Source organism: Malurus melanocephalus, unplaced genomic scaffold (assembly GCF_030028575.1).
Source record: "Malurus melanocephalus ecotype Western Australia unplaced genomic scaffold, MMel_1.1 scaffold_125, whole genome shotgun sequence".
Taxonomy (NCBI): Eukaryota; Metazoa; Chordata; class Aves; order Passeriformes; family Maluridae; genus Malurus; species Malurus melanocephalus.
The window spans coordinates 602,006-623,216 of record NW_026623357.1 but is presented as its reverse complement, the minus strand read 5'-3'; the positions used below and the strand labels follow the sequence as shown (position 1 = coordinate 623,216).

Sequence of the window (21,211 nt, the reverse complement as noted above, 5' to 3'; positions counted from 1 at the left end):
CAGCTGATGAAGACAATTCCACTCACACATGTAACAACTCCAAAGATGATCCAAAAAAGCTTTAAATTAATAATGGTGCATAATGAAATCTGGTCCCAGGCTGGCTGTTGGTTATAGAAAGCTTATTGCTTCCCAAGATATTTAGAAAAAATTCCTATTTTTCAGGGCTTCTGAAGATTTTGTTTTTCAAATATTGTAAACAAACAWATTGCTTTTAAATCAAAATGAAAATATGAACAAAGGGATTATACATTTTTCTATTTCTACCCCTCACTCTAAAGGGAAAATAGTCCCTGAAAATAATATAAAAGAATAAAAYCAGTAAAATGATGGCTTTGGCAGACAAAGGAAAAACCCTACATAACAGTGAAAAAAAATCAACCAATTATACCACAAATTCTGGGAAATGGAGAAATCTGTCTCGTGTTCTTATTCACAGCCAAGTTTGATGCAAAGCTGAGATTTTCTGCTGTGTCAGCCTCAACCCTTCCTGTGCCTCTGGCACAGCTCCTCTGTGCCCGTGCACCAAATTTTGCAACAGCCACAGAGATTAGGGAGGAATTTGCACACTTGCCAGGCTCAGGCCCTGAAAAGTGAAATGTGTTTCAAAACTCTGACCTGTATGTGGTGTTTGGGACGTAGACATCCCTGGCAGGGAACTCCAGGATTTCTCTGGTGGGTCTGACTCTGCTGTCTGGGTAAAGCTTGACTTGCAGCAGCTCTGGAGTCAGGCAGTAGTGGGGGTTTTCAGGAGCTGGAGAAATGTCTATCTTCAACTGGGCTGCAAGAAGAAGGGATTTTATTACAATAAATAGAAATTAATTTTTAAAAAAAGCATAGTGGTGATTTGTTTCTTCAGGCTGATATCCTGTATTATTAATTTGATAAATAAACAAGCGATAAATTACAGCCAAAGTGGATTTGTAAACAACAAGGATCACCAGATCAAACTGATATCTGCAGCAACTGTGGGATCAGATAATAAGAGCCAACAGAAAATGTGTACTTTAACAAGCCAYAGATGCTTTTATCATGGGAAAAATTGGGGAAATACAGTTTAGATGATGATCCTGTGAGGCTCAGCTGTTGTTACAAACAAAATTCCATCAGAGGAAAGGTTCAAAAACCCYGAGACTGGTCAGGCTACAAACCAGAGGTGAATTGGGTGAACTGATCACAATACTCAAATGCTCGGAAGGTTGTGGTCACTGCCCCAGGCCATGGCAGACCAGAATCCCATTAATTGTCAACGAGGTAATTATGCAAAGTTTTCTTAATACCTAATGTGGCTGCAAGGKCAGCTGAGTGCTGGGCAGCTGATCCAAGGAAGAGGCAGGATTGCTGTCCCTGGAGAGCTCTCAGAGCAGGTTAAGCAAATATTGTCAGGAATAGCACAGGTCAGGGACCAGCTCCACTGCAGTGCCAGGGTTTCTATTCCCCTTTCTCAAACAGAAGTGGAGCCTGTTCCTATCAACAGGAGAGAGCTCTCTTTTGGGATGGAGAGTGGCAAACTGAGCTTCCTGGCTTTKGGGGTTTGGGGTTTGCAGACACCACTCCCAGAGTGCCAGCCCTGCTCGAAGGACATCCCCAGTGCTCCTGCTGGGCAGGGATTGCTGCCAAGGACCTCTTTGGGGTGCCAGGGTRAGGAACAAACCCAACACCCGAATTTTGGAGCCCAAAGGAGCTGATTGGGTACCTGTGATGGGTCTGAGGCGCCGCAGCACCGACGAGGGACGTCTCATGTCAGCCAGGAACTTGTACAGGTCCTCATCGCTCAGGCGATCGCCCTCCTGCTCAGAGGGGAGGATTTGGTTACCAACAGCCCTCCAGGACTGCCAGAGAGTGAGAAAACCCTCATATCCCGTGATGTGACTTCATCCATATGAAATAAACCTCTCATTCCAGGTTCTTCCCTCTGGCACCAACCTGCACCTCCCCAGACCAAGGTGCTGCCATTAACGTGTTCAATTACATTTCATTTMTTCATCCTTTCCCTCCCTTCATCCCTTATTCATCATTGTGAYAGCTGCAGGAACTTTTAATTGAAAGCCTTTTCTCTCCCCATCAATATTATCTTTTTCCAAACTGGAAATGGCTGTTGAAAGATTTCCCAAAAATACCCATTTTTTAGCAAGTGTAATAATGTGAAGAAGTAGCTGTCATTCAGGAGGTGATGCTCATTCCTTCTCCTCTGCCTTTCCTTTGGGATGAGCCCAGAAAAGCCTCAATTTCCAGGAAAAGTGGGAAGTGCAAGGAGTCTGAAGTCAGTCTTCCTTGTGTCCCATTCTAACAGCTCAGAGTTTGGTTAATTTTGGAAATATTATTTAAAAAGTGACTCTGTGACCCAAAAGCAGAGATCTCTGATTTTAAAGGTAAAAAAATCACAWCATGAAAGGAAAAAAATAAGAAGCCAATGGAAGGAGAAAAACACTSGTTAGAATCCAACTAACTCTACTTAACAGAAGAAAAGGAAGATAAAAAAATAAAGAATCAAAAATTCAAAATCTTAAATTAGTGTTTGGCAGGTTTTAAAGAAGAAATTAAACAAAATCAGCTGCTTCAAAGTAAAAATAACCTCAACAAAGTAAATAAATATAGCCTTTTGTAAATAATTTCTGATTTGGTGACCAGCTTTTCTTTAACAAGACATGGCATTTWTTTAGAATACTAGAATTTTAGGAATAATAATTTCTAAACAGAAATAAATAATAGAAATTCAGAATACTTTCAGCTTATTAGTTTTTTCTAAGCTGAACAAGAAAATGTACTCCCTCCAGGGTGCCCAGAGAAGCTGAGGCTGCCCCTGGATTCCCTGAAAATGTCCCCTGGATCCCTGAAAATGTCCCAGGCCAGGTTGGAGAACCCTGGCATTGTGGAAGGTGTCTCTGCCATGGCAGGGGAGGGATTGGATGAGCTTTAAACTCCCTTCCAACCCAAATTAACCTGTTATTCGGTCAATAATACATAACTAGAATATATATACAACTAGAATATATATACAACTAGAATATATATACAACTAGAATATATATACAACTAGAATATATATATAATGAATATATAATAACATATAATTAATATATTAATATATGATTAATAATAGAATTAACACATCCCATCACAAACTGCACGCTGTTCCAAGGCTCCCTGTGATGGGGGAACAGCCACCACACCCCGCAAACGAATCTTTCAGGTTTGAAGGGGTCTCAAACCATTCCTGGAGGGTTGTTTGGTAACCAAACCCTGCCCCACCTGCTTGAAGAAGTTGGTGACAGTCAGRGTGGCTGGTCTGAAGCTGCTCAGGTTGCAGGCCTCGTCCCCACTCGTGGTTCTCTCCAAGGAACGCCTCCCCACGATGCTGGAATTCCTCCTCTCTGACCACGATCCTTTACGTTCTGCAAAAAAAAAAAAAAAAAACAGTGGGAAGGAGAAGGGATTAAAAAAGAAAGAAGAAAAACTGCAGCCCAAGAGCAGGATTTTGTGTACAAGGGAATGGTGCCAGGAGGTGAGAGCAGAGATGGCTGTGCTCAGGCAATCCTGCTCTCCCCTCTGAGCCACCTCACTCCAGTGCCTTCCTGCTGGGATCAAAGTCTTTATCAYGCTGAGATTTATGGATTTCCCTGGCTCTGAAAGATGATGAAGTTGGCAGTTTTGGGGATGCTGAAGAGCAGTTTYGGATGAGCTCTGTGGCTCACAAAGATTAATCCACTCCTTTGGAAAATGGTCACCGGCCTGGAAYGCTCCCTCAGCCTCAGAGCTCGGTTTTAAATAATATAACAGATGGTTTGCTTGTAAAATCCTTGAAAGATAAATCCATTTGTTACCATGGACTTTTCTGGTTTAGTTCAACCATGACCCCAGGCTAGCAGGGCAGAGGGAGGAAAGCGATAATGATGCCTTAATGGGCTCACCTGAACCAGAGGCTGGACAAAATTCAGAGAATAAAAGCAATTCTATTTATTGCAGGGCCTTCAGGGCCATCCAGGGCAGTCCCACACCCACAATGGACAATGGCTCACAGGTTTTTCACCCTTTCTCACTTTTGTCCATTTGCACATTGGGCCTGAATCCTCCAATTCCAGCTCAGCCAATGCAGGCACTGACTCCAAGTTGGCTCCCCCCAATTCTCTGGGGGGGAATATCTTATTCTGGGGCCTGGCACAGGGAGGTGTCCTTGAGTTTGGGGCTGCAGAGGAATTGTTTTGTGTAAAAATGGGAGAGCAGGAGCTCAGCACTGTCTGTGGAGTCTGGGGTTAAACACTGAAGAATCCCAGGGTTACAGAGACATGGAAATAGAGAACATAAAATCCTAAGATATATGAACCAAAACCTCTGGATTTGCCCCCATTCCAGCATGCAGATGCCAAGCCCTGTACCTCCTGTGCCAACTTCAACTTCTGTGGAATCTCTCTCCAGGCTGCCAGCACTGCTCACAATGTTCATCAGGTGAATGGCTGTCCAGGCAAAAGGCATCCGGTACTTCCCCAGTCTTTGGCAAAACTGCTCYGCCTGGCCTTTCAGCTTTTCCAGCTTTTCTTTATTCTGGGAAGGAAATAACCAGTCCAAGAGGTTAAAAGGAGAGGTTCATGAGTTTTTTCTGGCTCCCTAATTCTCATTGTGTGTTCAGCAGTGCCTTCCAGAGAGGATCCCTGAGTGTTGGGGAAATGAAGCTCCTGCTTCCCCAAACAGGCCACCAGAGGACACTCAGAACAGGTTTTGATGTTCTTAACCCTCCTGAACAGTCTCTCTAATCCCACTGAGCTCAYCTGCCCACTGCTCCTTGGAGAAAATCTGAATTTTCCTCTGTGAAGTCTGAAATGGCCTTTCCTAAAGTGATTTTATGCTGCAGGTGCTCAGATCATCTGGAGTTGTGCAGGAAACTCAAAATATTCCTCAAATAACAGTATCATACTCATTTTAATGGGGAAAAAAGTGAATACAAGAGGATTTTCCATAACTCTGCATATTGAGGAGCAATTTTTAGAGCTTTAGAGAGGAAATATTTTATTAAGAGGTTGATTAAAACTGGCAAATCATCCAAGCTCCTTTGAAAAAACCTGATGCAGAGGGCTGGGATCACAAGGAGGGCTGGAACTTCTGCTTTGCCCTTCACCCAGTCCCCATTCTTACTCTTTGACCTTCACCTGGCACATGAAATTAGGAATTTCCCATTTTTGGGACTATTTTATAATCAGGCAGAAGTGATGGGGTTAAGCTGCTGGAGCAGTGGAGAAGTTGAATTTTTTCCTGCAAATTCCCATCAAAGGCTTCCCTCAACTCAGCTGCTCCTTTGGGACAGGGAATCACAGATGACTGAGCTTGATGGGAACCACAGATCTCCCCTGACAGCCACAAAAACTGGTGACCTTTAACTACTCCACCCCAATAAGGCACCAAAACCCAAAGGTCTTGGACTCTTTTCTGGCCTTTAGAATGGGATTAGATTCTTAATTAAAAAGGGATCCTTGTAAAGAYAGGAACAGTATCAATAGTCCAAAAAAGAAAATAAGTTTAGTTTTAATTTTTAAAATGTGCTTAGAGCAAATTTAATTAAAGTGTCAAAAAAATCTTACCTTTGCTGCATCAGATTCTTTAAAAATCATATAAGGCTCTGCGCATTCCCCAATATCTCCCTGCTGCAAAACTTTTTCCAGCTGAGAAGGGAAAATTAACCATGATGAGGACATGTATCCAGCAAGGATTGATAAATTCAATGWGCAAAAGGAAGCAAAWAACTCTTTCACAAGAGCTGAAGGCYGATTTCCCTGAGTGCAAGAAGCATTTCCCCTTTTTTGACCACAAAATGACTTTTATCCACAAACCAGCCAAAATTCCTGCCTCAAACCCCCACCTGAACGAGCAACATTTGTGCTCTCATTGAATCAGAGGAGATRGAATAACTTTTATCTTTGTGTACTTTATCCCAGCAGTGACCAATGTTGCATTTTATTTCATTTATGGATCTCACTCTGAGCAATTTCAGCCCTTAAATACAACCAAAAATCAGGCTGAGGGGYGTGTGTCCTTTCTGAAATGAGATTCAGACCAAGATACATTTTTAAATCACTGCCTTATCTGTCATTTTAAGGAGTCAGCACATTGTTTCATATGAAAACCAAGGTCAAGCCCCAGAAAACTGATTTATACCATCAAGCAAACCTTGGTGCTCTTTCCACATTCAGGTTCTGTTACAAAGGAACTTTCAGTGAGAAACTGCTGAAATATTTAGTTATTCTTTATAAAGCAGCACTGCTTACACTTTTGAGAACAGAATTTATCTTTTATTTTAAAATAAAAACCAAGATAAYTTCAATTTCTCTGGAATTTCTTACCTTTATTACTAGAAAGACATCTTGAGAGGGGTAGGTGATAGAAAAGATGGCAGATCTGGCCAGGGTAGAAATAGCAGCAGGGGGGACGTGAGGCCGAAGCATTCCCTTCATTTGTTCAGAGTTTAAATCAAAGTAGAAATTCTCTGAAATCTAAGGAAGAAATTGGGTAGTTTCAAGCATTAGTTATGTATTTTTTTCTTCCCAAAATTCTTCATGAGCACAATTTTAAAACAAAGGCTAGAAATTCCTTGTTTCGAATCATGTATATTAAAAAAAGAAAAAATAAGGGAAAAAAAGGGAAAAAAGTGAAAAAAAGGGGAAAAAAAGGGAAAAGGGAAAAAAAGGAAACAAGGGAAAAAAAGAGGAAAAAAGGAGGAAAAAGGGAAAAAAGAGGAAAAAAAGGAAAAAGGGAAAAAAAGTGGGAAAAAGGAAAAAGGGGAAAAAAAAATTAAAAAGGCTTTTCATTAAGAAATCAAGGCAGGCCAGTGAGAAAGGAAATGGAGGAAACAACACAAACCACCTGTAAAATTTCCTCCAGCTCCTCTAAGATGTGTAATTCCATCAGAGTAGGAATTACCACTGTGAGCTGAACTGAAAATACCAAAATATCAAAATAGAAACAAAAAAAAATACAGACACTGAGCTTTCTACCCCAAAAAAACAAATCCTTGACTGCAAAACTTCAGATCCAAAAAAGATGTGAGCAGGTTACCAACACCAGAGGTCACTAAAGAACTTACAACGTTAGAGCCAAAAAAAAAAAGAAAAAAGGAGTAATGAGATGATAAAATTGGCTTATGAAATGTGATTTAAATATTAAACAAAGTTCACATAATATTCCACATACTCTCATCTACATAACTTAAATCTCAATGCATTAAATTCGAGTCTTAAGGAGATAAATGTCAAAATGCATATTTTTAACATTTTTCTCTCCACTAGTGCTAATATCTTGAATAAGGAAAACTAAGAGACTCTTTAAATATTAAATACAGAACATAAATAGGCGAATAAATGTGTTTTGCATTTCCTGTAACTTAGATCTTGAACAGACTCCTCAGTTTTGTTTTGATTTTAGCAATTTTAGCACGCGAGACTTTCCTGTGCATTATTGAAGTGTTGCTTGGACCTGTGCCATGCTGAATCRCCAAAAAGAGATTAAGAAAGTCATAAAAACCTAATCTAAATTAAAGGTTTCAGTTACCTACATTCTCTCTGGGGAAGAGACATTTGAAAGCCAAAATTTAGACTGACTCTACACATATATTTTTTTATATATATATATTCTGATTTCAGATATATTTCTGAATTATCACATATCTATTTCTGATTAYCACATATTAGATAATATTTTTAGGAAAGTGGTTATAGCTCAACTGCTTTRCTAAGCAGAAGAACACCCAAGATGGTTCATGAGATGCCTTCATCAATCTTCCAACCTCCACATCCTCTTAAAGCTTTGTCACCAGAATTAGTTCCTCCAATTTTGGTATTAAACACAGCTTCAGTGGAAATGCCATACTGCAGCAATTCAAAACCTACCTTTTTCTTTTCTTTAACATCATACAAAGCCAAACTTGCAAAAATGGGCTCGATTTCTATTTCAAATCTTGAAAGAAAGAAACAAAAAAACAGTTAACATGGGCTTTGTCAAAAAATAAATAACCAACCCTGTCCCCAAATCCTCCCTGGCTGATGGGACTGAGATGTCAGGAACAACTTAGGCAACCCAAGGGCTGGTCCTGCTGGAAAGGGATCTCAATTCCCCATTTCCACCCCACTCCTGTCCTGTCCTGGATGTTCTAAAAGCCATTTCAGCTCCCTGGCTCCTTGAAAGCCAAGCAGAGTTTCCTTAAASGAAGGGGAATTATTAATTGTAATAATTGGAGGTGCTGTCCTCTTGATAGGGGTAAATGCATTCCTACCCTGAGTGCTCAGGGACAGCTTTTTTGGCAATTTTCAACAGTCAACTGTTATCAAAAAACACCAAAAGCTCAAAAATTCACTCAGAGAGGTGTGAGCTTTTTGCAGCAGCTGTTATCCAGTCCAAATTATCCAAATTGCAACGCTTCCAACAAGAACACTGACCCACCAAATAAAGCTGAAATCACTGCTAGATCACCTGGGCAGTTAAAGGGATTTTAAAACATTCAAAACCTGTCCCTGGCTTTGGGAGGAGGTTCAAATGCCATTCCCTTTCCTCAGCCTCCCCATGAAATTCATGCCCCATCCACGCTGGGATCCCCCCAYGCCTGGAGCTCATTCCTCCACCAGATCACCACCAAACAGGTGTTTTCTCTGGTTTTGCAACAAAGCTGAGATTAACCTGGAAATGACCCTGCTCAGGTCATCTGAGCCTTCTCCCTGGGGAAAATGCCTTTGTTTTGTGCCACTGAGATGGCAAAATCTCGGATTACATCCCCCAGAACACGCTCACATATTCCCAGGTACACAAGCAAACACGTAGCTGGGAATTGCTGTAAATTTGCAGCCAGCAAGAGATGCTTAAAGAGCAGAAAACATTAATTTCCAGCATCTAACTTATTGATGCTAAAGAGACAGCCTCCTTTGGAGGGAAAGCTGTGCTGCTACTGCATATTATGTTGTTCCAGTTCATAAAAGGCTGCAAAATCAGTTCATCTCTACGGCTATATTAGGTCCTGGAGTACTCTACGAGCAGGAGATATGTCCCACACATATATCTCAGTTATGAGCAGCAACTGGAGCTCTCTAATAAGAAGGGTTGACCTAACTGAGGACACAGAAGATGAATACAGCAGTGTGGAAAATCAGTTTTGTACTTTATTTCTCCAAGGGAATAACAGTAAAATTTTACCTTGTGTTATTAGAGAAGAGTTATAGGCAATGAACCAGCTGCAGGTAACCCTATATTCAGGAGCTCCACTTCATTAAACTTGTTTAACAGGTTTCTATTCCTCCAGTTAATGCTTACTAAGTATATAAAGTCTTCACTCTTAAAGGGACACAGTCAAGGTTGTTGAGCCTAAACTTTGGCAAACCTTTGGTTGTCTTGTGTTTTTAAGGCTCGAGCATTGTTTTTAATTTGAAATTTAATCTGAAAKGGGCTTGTTGGGGTGGTGGACAGCAGTGAGTGGCCCTGGAGGAGGGTGGTGAAGCCTCATGTCATGTGCCATTGACATGGAACAGGGAGGGAAAGGAGCAGGGAGGAAAGCCAAGGGAGGTGGGAATTTCCTGTCTCCTCAGCCTCCAAGACACAATTGTGTAACTCAACCTTTATAAAATTAACCTCAAAGCTACAACCAAGCAATGCTATGACCCTTCAAAGGTAAGGAACAAGGCAGGGGWGTTATTCCAGATCCAGATTTCAATTCCCAGGTTCTGCAGAGCAGCTCTCTGGGAGTGGTACTCACTTCAGGGACAAACACTTCACCAGGAGTCTTTGGCCAAAGTGTTCTTTGGGTACTTCAGGGACACTGAGTCTCTCAATGGGCTCCTCCTGCAATCAGAGACACAACCCTGTACGAGCCACCAGCAGAAGGAAGAGGCAAACACGAGTTTCACTCATTTCTTCTAAGACACAGCTCCAATTTCATCTGAGGCTTCCCAGCATGGTGCATTCAGCAGAGCTATAAATATGCTGAATTCCACCCCTTTAATGTTTCTGCATTAGTGGGGATTGCATAACCACAAGGGAAACCCAATCTTTAGAAAGTAATATCTACGGGCAAGACAATATGCTGAAAAACACAAAATAACCCCAGTTCTGTTAAACACAGGTGATCTTAAATTCTTTAGGTCTGTGACAGACTGACAGCTTTCCCATTCCTACACCCTTCACTTTCTCAGTCTCACCCACACGCGTATAAAAATACCTCATCTGGTGCTGGGTGTAGTGCAAAAAGCTCCTTATGCCTACTGGACTTCCTCTGGTCCTCATTGTGGTGGTCAATCTCCTCGTTGGGGGTTCTGTCCAGCAGGTTTGGGAGAAGGGCATCGGGCAGGGAATTCTTCAGGTCAAAGATGCTGCAGGCCCAGCTGCCCCGGGGAGTGTCGTCGATCGACATTGAGCGTCGCTTAAGGTCATCCTGAGAGCCAACAAATTAAAAGCAACTTATAATGGGAAAAGGACTGCACTTTTTAAAGCAGGGCTATAAATTAGGTTTTATGTAGGCAGGTTTTAAAGGCACATTACTTGCTCGTCCTGGTAGCTGTTGCCATCCGGAGCTTCGTCAGACTCGAAGATCTGTTTGGGGAGCCCTTTYTGTCTCTCCTTCTGCTTGTCCAAGGTGTTGGGGTTGAACCCAGTTCCCAGCTTGTGATATCTGCAAACAGAGCATTTCAAATGAGTTCTCAGCAGCCCTTTTGACCCCGAGCCCAGAAGCAGCAGCACGGAACAAACCCCGCATTATCAGCGTGGCTCTCCCAAGRCAGGAGCTGCTCTCTGCAAACACAATTCCCAGTCAGCTCCACTGGAGCTGGGGCACAATCCAACAGCCACTATTGCAGCTCTACAATGTCACTCTGTTCATCTATGAAGCCACTCTGGGTGATGTCAAAAGGAGGATTATCAAGGGCCAATTAAAGTCCTGCTGAAATGTGCCATTGTGATGCCAAGCTAAAAACAGGCCGGGAACACGAGGGCTGAGGGCCAGGGGTTCTGCTGGAGCAGGAACTGGCTTGGAGCAGAAAAATGATGAACTGGAAAACCAAAMCACCAGCTCAGGAAAGTCCTGAGTGCCTCTGGAGGACAATTTTCCAGCCCTGACTAAAATAACTGCCTTCCCATGGTACCTCTGTAAGGAAAGTGGGTCCTTCAGAGCTTTGCAGGGTGTGAGAGCTCCTGCAAACAAAACAGTCTGCCTGTGCTGCTGCCAGCATCAGATCTCTCTGACTAACAAATTTCTGGGCACCAAATGGCACCATGTCTGTATTTACACACCCACACGTGGACACAGCCACAGTCTGCTGACAATGTTCATCTCACTCAGCTCCTGGGATCACATCTAGAATTAATTGTTCTTATCATGCCCTGGTACTGAAGCTACCACAGAGGGATGCTCCAGATGTGGGAAAATCATGGATTTGCCAGAAGTGGATAAAGGAAGGGAAAAGAAAAAGAAGGAAGGCATTTTCCTTGCAATTCCTCAGAACTGAACACCTGGATGTCTGCATTTCCATCACAGCTCCACCAACAAGTGGAAATCCATTCCGATTCACACCTGATTTCCTCAGTCTGGCACAAAGAAATGATGCTGTGAGTTTGAAATCAGAATATGCTATTGAGTTTTTTTCAGGCCAATGAACTTATTCACCTTTTCCAATATAATTAAAGGAATTTCTGAATGGGTGGATTTATTCCCCTGCCCCAAAAACATTTTGATTACAAAGAACTGCAGGCAGAGATGGACACRAAGATTATTTCCCCTGGGGTGGGGAAGAGAAGGATGGAACGTCACAAGTCATGTTCTTCTAACCCARAAGAGCTGGGATTCAGCCCCTGGAGCCAGCCTGAGCACTTGGAACCATCCAAAGGGATGGATTAAGAGGGAATTGTTGGCCTTACTTGAAAAACAATTCAGTCCTTCCCAGCTGAGCTTTTGGGCTCTTCCCCTGCTCCAGCAGCAGCTCTTTACTTCTCCCCAGTGCACTGCCATGGCTGTATCCAGGCAAAAAGTGCTTGAACGTAAAAAGTGCTTTATCCAAGCAAAAGTGGTACAAGGACAAAAGCCCACCAAATAAACCTCATCAGCACAGGAATCACAGCCAGCAGCTCCAGCTACCATAAAGTCACCGAGAAGCCACGAGTGGGTGGCTGAGTGAGCCACACTGTCCAGGTCTGTGGTGAATCCAAGACCCTGCTGCTAAGGCTGGGAGTTAACAAACATCTCCCTCCTTCTTGGGTTCCTTCTGGGTGGAATTATTTTTTGGGGATGAGATTACAAAACTTTTTTTTTAGGTCACATCAGCAGTGCAAAACAGATCTCGAGCATCCCCCGAAGTGGCTCTGAGGACAACATTAAAGCAGGGAATTGCAGCAACTGCCACAAGGACAGAGCTGGAGCTGAGTGCTCTGAGGTGATACACATCACATGGATCACTTCTCCTTGACAGCAGCTCKTGAAGGCATCAGGATTCCAATCATCCAAAAGAGCCCATGCTCCAACCAGAGCCTCTCAGAAACATTCCTGCTAATTTGCATGGAATAATMAATTCCTGCACATCCTCTGAACTGTTAACTCGTTAGGTAAATGTTGTGATGGTTCAAATGTTAATGATTATTTGTTTGAATGATGTTCTTTCAACAAGTCTGTCTGGGAGCCAATGAAAGCTGCACTTTACTGGATGGCTGTGATTGCACGTAAATCTTGCATCATTGCAAAATTAATGCAACTTCTCTCTGAAAAGAACTAAAAACTGMTGGAACAAAGAATGAAATAAATGCTGAAAGTAATTTCACTTGTCCACATTCCCTAATTGCTCTACCATGGCAAAGGAGCAACTGTAGACTAAAATGGCCTAGATTTTCCAAAATGCCCCRAGGCCTTTTGACGTCCAAGATCCAATTTTCCAAACACGAAGCATCAGCTCAGCTGAACCAAGCAACCAAAAGCCAGAGCACATGGCATCAGCAGCCAGGATAATATTTTTGAGCCTCTTTGGCCAAAATTTACAGCAAACAGCACAGGGGAACTCACTTTCTGTTGACGATGGCCCAGTCCTCCGTGTAACTCCGCACACAGTCCCTCACGTGAGGGTCCATCTCGCTGTCAAAAGAAYAAAAACCAAGAATCACRGMRATGACAAYGAGTTGTTAAACATATATTTATGTRTTTAGGAGTGTCCTGGTGCATGAACACATCAGTTTTCTCCCACCTCTCCTCGGGCACGGCTGACACCAGGGTCCGGCACTCGCGGGGTGTGTAAACCACCTCGATGTCATCTTGGGGAAACTCCAGCAGATCCCGCAGGGGCCCCGACTCCACGGCCAGGGGATGGGTGATGAGATAATCCTCCAGGTCCACGGGATCCACAGCTTCTGTGAGAGGCACCTGGGRGCACAAAAACCACCAGAGGGTCTCAAATCAACAAGAAAAATCACCCGCGCGTCTTCTGCTCTCATTTTCAAACCAGTTCTGCTGCCCCGTGGAGGAACTGGATGCAGCATCAGGTGATTAACCCCAGCGGTGTTAACCTCAGCTAACACACATCACAGGGCTGTTTCTCATTCTTATCTTTTATCTGATTTTTCCTCTGCATATTTCTCTGGTGCGTACCATCGCCACCTGAAAAAAAAACACAACTAAAGCCTAGAAACCTAGAAACAGCTACATCTATTTTCAAGAAATTCAACAAAAGGAAACTTAGTGCTTTATTTCTAATGGATCTGACCCTGGATTTGTTTTCACCAAGCTCTGCTTACGAAGGGAACTTTGACCCTGCTCCAAGATGCAGGAATCCAGAGCAAGGCCTGATTTACCAGGAACTCAGGCAGCCACACAACTCTGCAGACCAACRTTATTTTGAATTAAACCACCTCTCTGGGGAGCACAAAACACAGTGCTCACCTACCACAGGTACAARTTTAACCACCTCTTCCCCCTGATATTACAGCCTTTAGTGCCACGGTGACTCTGCCCATGCCAGGAAGGGACACTGCCCTCAGTAAAATGCAGGCTTAAAAATCATCTTTACTGGGCACACAGCCTTTACCTGAAGCACAAGGAATGACTGAACACGTGCAGGAAAACAGTAGATTTCASTGGCAGCACTGATCTCACCATCCCRAGCTTTTTTTAGATCCATGAAAAGAAAATTTGCATAAACTGGATACACGCTCGCATTGCATAACTCGTATTTTTACATATTATGTTACATAAATACATATAAATATTCTGATATGAGATCATTATGCTATGGGGCTATACATAAACATAGCCATTAAGAAAATGAAACACTAAAAACAAGTTTTGAGGAAGCTGTCTCTACAGCAACTGACAGATTTCCTAGAATTCCCTGGCACACGCCAAGGAAGCTGAGTGTTTTCACAAGTCACAAAAAACACACCCAAATTCAGCAAGTTTTCTCTGCTGACTTCCCCTTTCCTGTCATCCAGATGATTTCTGTRGGACAGGGAACTATCCTGCAGCTTGTGTTGGAGATGACTTTCAAAAGCACACTCAGTACTTCAGTTTTTAATCTGCTTCTCAAAGAAAGTGCTACACAAATTCCAGGTTCTGGTTTTAAAATTATTGCCACAAAGTCYTGAAATGCATCAACTTTTTATTCAAGGAAAAAGACTCAGCTAAAAGAGAGGGTTCTGAAGGAATCTCCCTGCTACAAGCCTCCATGAATATTGGAATTTCCTTAGGAGGCAAATCCTTCAGCAGGAAACCAGGGGGACTCCAGGGAAGTCAGGTGAGTTGGACCAGGTGACTTTCAGCCAGGTATGAAACTGGTTCACCAAAAAAAAAAAAAAGTCAGGTCTAGAAACTAAATATTTGGCTCTGCAATTGAGGCAAAAATAAGTAAATTGATTTCAATGTAAAAGGGGTTGGAAAAGACCTTAAAGGCCAYTGAGTTCCAATCCCCTGCCATGGRCAGGGAYACCTTTCACTAGCAGATGRTCATTATCTATTGAACTCTGACCMCATAACCTTTTCCCCCCACTTCTAATCCTGAACTCTTGAAATGGACCCCAAGGATGTGATTTTGCAGAACTTTTGAAAGTACAAAGCAGCTTGTTTTTGCTGTTTTCATCTTTGGGACACTCGTGATGAGCAGAACTTGTCACAGCTCCTTCCCACATCACAGCTGCCATGTCAGCAGCTCACCCTGCTCCTCACAGACACACAGACAGACAGACAGACAGACAGAGCAGCTCTGTTTGGCACTCCCTGACAATCACACAGCACTGACAGGGGACAGTTTTTCCTTCAGGAACTGCTGCAGGTACAGGTTTGTTCCCAAATCTGCCAACATCCACTGCTGTTCTGCATCACATCCACCCTTCCACTGACAGAACCAAAGAGGAGGAACCTCCAGGAATGGAAACTTTCAGTGAATGAATATAAAAACAACAAAATCACTGGGCAAAAGCTCCAGCAGCAGTGGGGTCCAGGGTGCTGGGAAAAGCAGCCCCTCACATCCTCCCAYRGGTCCATGCAGWGATGCTCCTCCAGGCTGGACACTGMYAGCACMTCCCAGAGGGKWRRGRARSCYYMMMRGGWKRWTTWAAASYKSYTMRSYAWMCCWKRTTTTAAGCCYTWACATTTTWTTCCTCTTTCCAACCTTCCCAAACTGCGCTGCTCGTGCAGGTGTTGTGTTTTAATCCACACAAACTCATTTACCTGCAATTCCCCAACACACAGGAACATTCCCCTCATCCTCTCCCATCTYTCATCCTGATCCTTTCCACTCCACTCATCCTGATCAACAGAATCACAAAAAAGATGAGGCAAAACCTCTGTATTAGGGCAGAGCTGTGGGGAACACGCAGGAGTGAGGGTGTGACGCTGTCCCAGCCCAGAACTCACCACGACTCCTCACTCCCAGCATTTCACATCCCAGATTTCCCTTGTCCAACAGGAGCATGGTGAAGTATCACACAAAGGATGAATGAAGTGTCTCTGGCAGTTCAAAATCACCTTGAGCAGCGATGCAGGTGGAGCTCAGGGGTTCTCCAGAGCTTTCTGAGCCCTTCACACATCTCAGGATGAGGCCCAAGGTTGCACTTCACCATTTTTTTTTTTTGTCTCTTCGAGTAACTATTGTACCATGAAGATGTAAACAAACATAAAAGTCAAACCCAGAGGCCTGTGTTAGACTCACCATCTGTGCAGCCAGAAATACTGTCTGGCACCTGAGTAAACAGGCCAAACATAAATTCATGGCTATGGAGAGGAACAACTCGGTGTCAGACTATTGGCAGATAAAAGGCAAGCACCTTATTTTAGGCTTCAGATATTTGTGGGGGAAGAAGTGATGAAAGAGGAGGAGGAGGAAAGAAGGATGAATAAACGCACCAAAAGGAAAAGGAACCTAAAAGATGTCCCCATCTGAGCTCCTCTCACATCTCTTGCCGATGATGGTTTTGCCTTTCCCCCATCCTGCTTTGTGCTCCAGCATCGCTCCCAGGGTGAGGATGGGGACAGGGACACACAAAAAACACTGAGGGTGTTACCTGGCCAAAGCATCAGGCACCTGAAATCACCACACAAACCCTACAGGTGAGATGTGCACACTGGAGGAGTTTGGCATAAAGAGCAGGGACCCAACTTCATCATCCCAATGCCCTCACCCCAATCCCCTCATCCCAATCTCATCATTCCAACCCCTCAGCACCCTCACTGGAAGGAATTTCTTCTTAATATCTARTCTGAATTTCTCCTCTTGCAGTTTGAAACCATTCTCCCTTGTCCTATCACTGTCTGCCTGGGTAAAAATTCACTCTCCCTGGTTTTTATAAGAATTGAAAGGTCTCGGTGAAGTCTTCCCTAATAAACCTAATGGGGAATACTGGAGTGTAACTGCAAGAGAACCTTGCCAGGGGGTCCATTTCTCAAATTTCTGTTGAGTTTATCAAGATCTTCCAGAAACCAAACTCTGCAAGAGCCCTGGGCATCTTCTCAAGCAGGACTAGAGAATAATGTAAATTAATGGCAAATACATGCTAAAAATACGCAAAGGAAATCAGCTCCCAGAATTACTGCTCTTTTAAAAAACCCTCTTTGATTTTGGGCAGGCTGTAATTACAAGTGGAATTTTGGACAGCCTTTTAGACAATTCCCCCAGCATGGTTTTCACTGTTTATCCCAGGATTACACACTGCAACCTCACTCAGGATGGACACTGGTGTGGTGCCATTAAAATCTACAAAAGTTCGTGGGGAGAAAGGGCAGCTGAGGATGAGTGAAAGGGGCATAAACTGCTCACTGACAACATAAACACCRTGTTTATCACAGCACTGATCAACTGCAAGCACCGAAGAAATCAAACAGGACTCCCTCTCTCAGACTTCAAATCACCCCAAATCAAACCCATCCCTTGGAAAAACAATTCTGCACATCCTTAACCTGACCACATGTTCAGTCAGTGAACTCAGACACCAACCTGCTTGATTTGGCTCCTCTAACCCATTTAACTGAGGTGCAGCATTAACTGTGCTGCTGCAGCTCTGGCTCTCAGCACTTGCAGAATAAACCCCTATTTCAAAGGTTTACAGCTCCCCTGCAACAGGGACACTCAAGCTTTCTTCTTTAAGGTTGTGTTATTCTTCACTGTTACACCCCCTTAAAAGCTGGGAAATCAAACGGCGTTTTCTATCGACTTTGCCCTTCTCCAGACAGCAAACATTGTATTTTTGTCTTATTTTAGTGCACATGGCTCTCTCCTATTTATTTCCTTCTTTTCAGCACCTACCTGGATTATCCTCATCCTTCCAAAAGCACCTGCACAAATCTGCAGGAGGGGCTGTGGCATCACCCATGGAGGGTAAAACASAGACCTTCATTCCCTTTCAGCCAAGAATCCCAAAGATTTGGGAACAAAGGGATAAAGTGGAGGAAAAGCTACAACTAGAGCTGCAAAATTCACACAAGGAAACCAAAACCACAGTGTAGAGGTGAGGTTTGTACCAGACCTGCTCTGTTGTGACATTCCTGGACAGCCTGGACAGCTTTCCCCTCATTCCCTGCCTTCCTGAGCCAACCCCACTGTGCAGCACCTGAGGATTTGCTCTCCTCATCCTGAGGATTTGCTCTCCTGGGCACTGCCCAACAGCTCAGCACAGCTCAGGAACAACCAGGGCAGAAAAAGGGACAATTRTGATCTCCATCTCACAGGGAAGGACTGAAGCACAGTGCCATGACATCCACAGGCATTCCCAGTTTTGCCTGGAGGGTTTTAYCCTATTCCTTCCCAAACAAGCAGCTGGGCATGGGGGATATTTGCCCAACTCACACGAGGAGTCTCCTGGGATGCTCTGGAAACAATACTCAAGTCCCTGCTATGATTTAAAGACTTTWGCAGCTCGTGATGTCAGCACAGCTATGGAAAACAACATCCCTCAYACTTCCTTCTCCCTGGCTGACCTCTGCCCTCCCAATTTGCCCAATCTCACAAGGAACCCTTCAGGAGGTTATGATATGACAGCCTGGCAGGATGCACCTGGCACAAAAAGGGTTTGAACCCAAGCTTCTGTGGCCCAATCCGAGCTCAATTCTCCTTTTATCTCRAATGATAGCAGAATTCCCAAGGGCAGAGACCCAGCAAGGGAGGATCACAGCACAATCAAGGGCCCTGTAAAATGACAATGGCAACGTTTGGAAGGTTGTACCTCCTGCCTTCTGCGTGGGAGTAAAACTCCCTGTGAGGATATGATAAGGGACCTTGAAAAATTAACCTTGCACAGAGCTCCTCATCACAGGGAGGATCCTGACTGCTACTTGCACTTGGCAGCTAAAGCACTTCTTCAAAATCAGACTGATATTTCTTGCCAATTTTGAAATCAGGACAAAGTTCCATCTTAACTTCCAGACCTCCTTAAATATTAAGCAATTTATAACACACTAAAACTGCAACAGATTGTGCCCAAGCTCCAAATTCTAAATTAATACCAACTTCCCACCCACTGCCTTCCCTGGGCAAAATCTTGGAAGGACAGAAGCAGCAGATTAACATTTCAAAGCTGAGCCCGAGCCTCCTCTCTGCTATCTCTGGGTCTCCAGGGCAAACAGGCACTTCCCTTGCTGAGCAGTCAGGAATGCAGATGGCCAGTTCWTGCTGTGGCAGAATTTTGTCACCCTTAAAGAGGTACTGGTACCTCAGGGAACAGGAGTCAAAGCTGAAATACTGTGGGAAGGACTCAGAAAAAATCTGAGAATAAAGGAACGAAACATGCTAAAAAAAAAAAAAATCACAGTTTGCAGGCAGGTTAAAGAAGGTAATGGTTTAAAGAAAGAAACTTGCTAAATAGAGGCATCAGATAAAAAAACCAAAAAAAAAAACAAAACCACAGTTTGCAGGCAGGTTAAAGAAGGTAATGGTTTAAAGAAAGAAACTTGCTAAATAGAGGCATCAGATTTATTTTTAAGTGTGAACTAGGCAAGTCACTCTGAGAGCGTTTTGAAACATGAGCAGTGTAATACTAACCACTGACAACACTCAAGTAATGAACAAACATGTTTTCCTTGCAAAAATGACATTTTCTTTCAACTAAGCACTCCAAAAATAATCCAAATGGATCCAAATTCAAAGACTCACATATTTGTCTACTGCCATCCCTGCATTTCAGAAAACCCATCCTCCTGATTTCCTTAGCCTGATGACTGGTGAGCCCAGAGAACTCCTGCATCTCATTTATAACACAAAGAAATATTCAAATGAACCAAGGAGATCCCTGGGCAATCTCTGCTTCCCATCAACCACAGACAGGGATGACACCTCCCCAGCCACAAGCACAGTCATTACMTCCCCACTGCCTCTGGAATGCAGTTCCCCATCTCCTGCTTTGCCCTGGCTCTGCATGATGYTCTGAGAGATGTCATTACTACAGAGAGAGTGGCTGATGAAAACCCTTCATTTCAAATTGAAAACGTGCCCCAACAATTGCTGTGAGAATTCTCTSTGTCTGAAGCTTCCATTTTTAGGATCTGAGGATATTCAGTATTAAATTCTGGATTCTGTGAGAGCTGGAATTTGTGTCCAATTCTATCACAGCGCTTGAGGTAGAAGGAAATGGATTCCCCATCCCTGGAAATGTCCAAAGCCAGGCTGGAGAGGGCTTGGAGCACCCTGGGATTGTGGAAGGTGTCCCTGACATAGCAGGGTGAGCTCCAAGTCCCTTCCAACCCAAACTGGTCTGGGATTCTGTGAAATAATGACAAATCCACCGACCTAAAGCAAGATCCTACACGTAACAGCCAGTCCCAAAACCAGTGAGATGCTTTATGTACAAATACTGCCAGGTTATTTGCTGTGATAACTGGTTGCTAATGTAGGAAGCCATTTGGGGATAGAAATATTAATATTAATCAGAGATTAATTAGTTATCTGGGAATACTGAAGCAATTTCTTACCAAACCTAGAAAGACACGAGTTATGCCTCCAAGGACGGGTAAGAAGACAAGATCTTTGATGACTGAGAGTTGTGTAATTTCACCAGGAGGATTTGGAGAACACAAAGACTTTGATTTAGAAAATGCAAGCGCTGAGATTGATCTCAAAGAATTTTTCATTGAGACAAAACTGAACGCAGAAAGTGAGACAACAACAGAGAAATGAGAAAGCCAAACAGTTTGACCACAGACTGCAGAAAAATCATTGACTTCCCACTTTTGGCAGGAATGTTACATCAGCTCAGTGGAGATGAACCCCTCTGGAGCCTCAGGGTTCAACAGGCAACCCCAGGATAACCTGTGCCAGGGCCTCATCATCCTCTGAGGAAACAATTTCTCCCTAATATTTAACCTCTGGCAGTGTGACCCCATTYCCTGTGTCCTGTCCCTCTCCAGCTCTTCTAGAAAGGGCTTTAAGCTCTTCCARGATCCTTCTCCTCTCCAGRTGAGCACCCCCAGCTCTCCCARCCTGTTTATTAACAGGCCTGCCATAAATACTTCCTTTAAGTAATGAAATAATTTGCTATAATATCATTTAGTTAAAGAGTTTTTATCTCTGCTAACACAGGAACTGTTTAAGTTACTGCAGAGACTCAGCAGCCGCCCTCACCTGAGCAGATAAAACACTCCTGACCTTTGCAACAGCAAAGGCTCACTGCTGACTTTAGAAACAGAATGGGGGCAGTTTTAGTTTGCCAAAGAAAGGGCCTGCACCAGAGCAGAGCTAACTGTGAGCAGTCCCCAAGGGGAGGAGGCAGGGAAGAGGATGTGGATGCCTCTCCC

The 21,211-nt window shown here is 43.5% G+C and overlaps 1 protein-coding gene across 1 annotated transcript in view; it reads right to left on the bottom strand.

Annotated features, from left to right (window-relative positions):
- DOCK7 (dedicator of cytokinesis 7) overlaps nucleotides 1–21,211 on the bottom strand; it is an 84,495-nt gene that overhangs the window by 56,211 nt on the left and 7,073 nt on the right. Inside the window, exons 3-14 of the mRNA XM_057370428.1 lie at nucleotides 13,188–13,363; nucleotides 13,010–13,078; nucleotides 10,507–10,636; nucleotides 10,187–10,399; nucleotides 9,725–9,810; nucleotides 7,875–7,941; nucleotides 6,333–6,482; nucleotides 5,574–5,654; nucleotides 4,377–4,542; nucleotides 3,253–3,395; nucleotides 1,697–1,790; nucleotides 619–781 (exon numbers count right to left, since the gene is read on the bottom strand). Coding sequence (XP_057226411.1) covers nucleotides 619–781; nucleotides 1,697–1,790; nucleotides 3,253–3,395; nucleotides 4,377–4,542; nucleotides 5,574–5,654; nucleotides 6,333–6,482; nucleotides 7,875–7,941; nucleotides 9,725–9,810; nucleotides 10,187–10,399; nucleotides 10,507–10,636; nucleotides 13,010–13,078; nucleotides 13,188–13,363 — 1,538 coding nt within the window. The remainder of the gene's footprint in view (nucleotides 1–618; nucleotides 782–1,696; nucleotides 1,791–3,252; nucleotides 3,396–4,376; nucleotides 4,543–5,573; nucleotides 5,655–6,332; nucleotides 6,483–7,874; nucleotides 7,942–9,724; nucleotides 9,811–10,186; nucleotides 10,400–10,506; nucleotides 10,637–13,009; nucleotides 13,079–13,187; nucleotides 13,364–21,211) is intronic.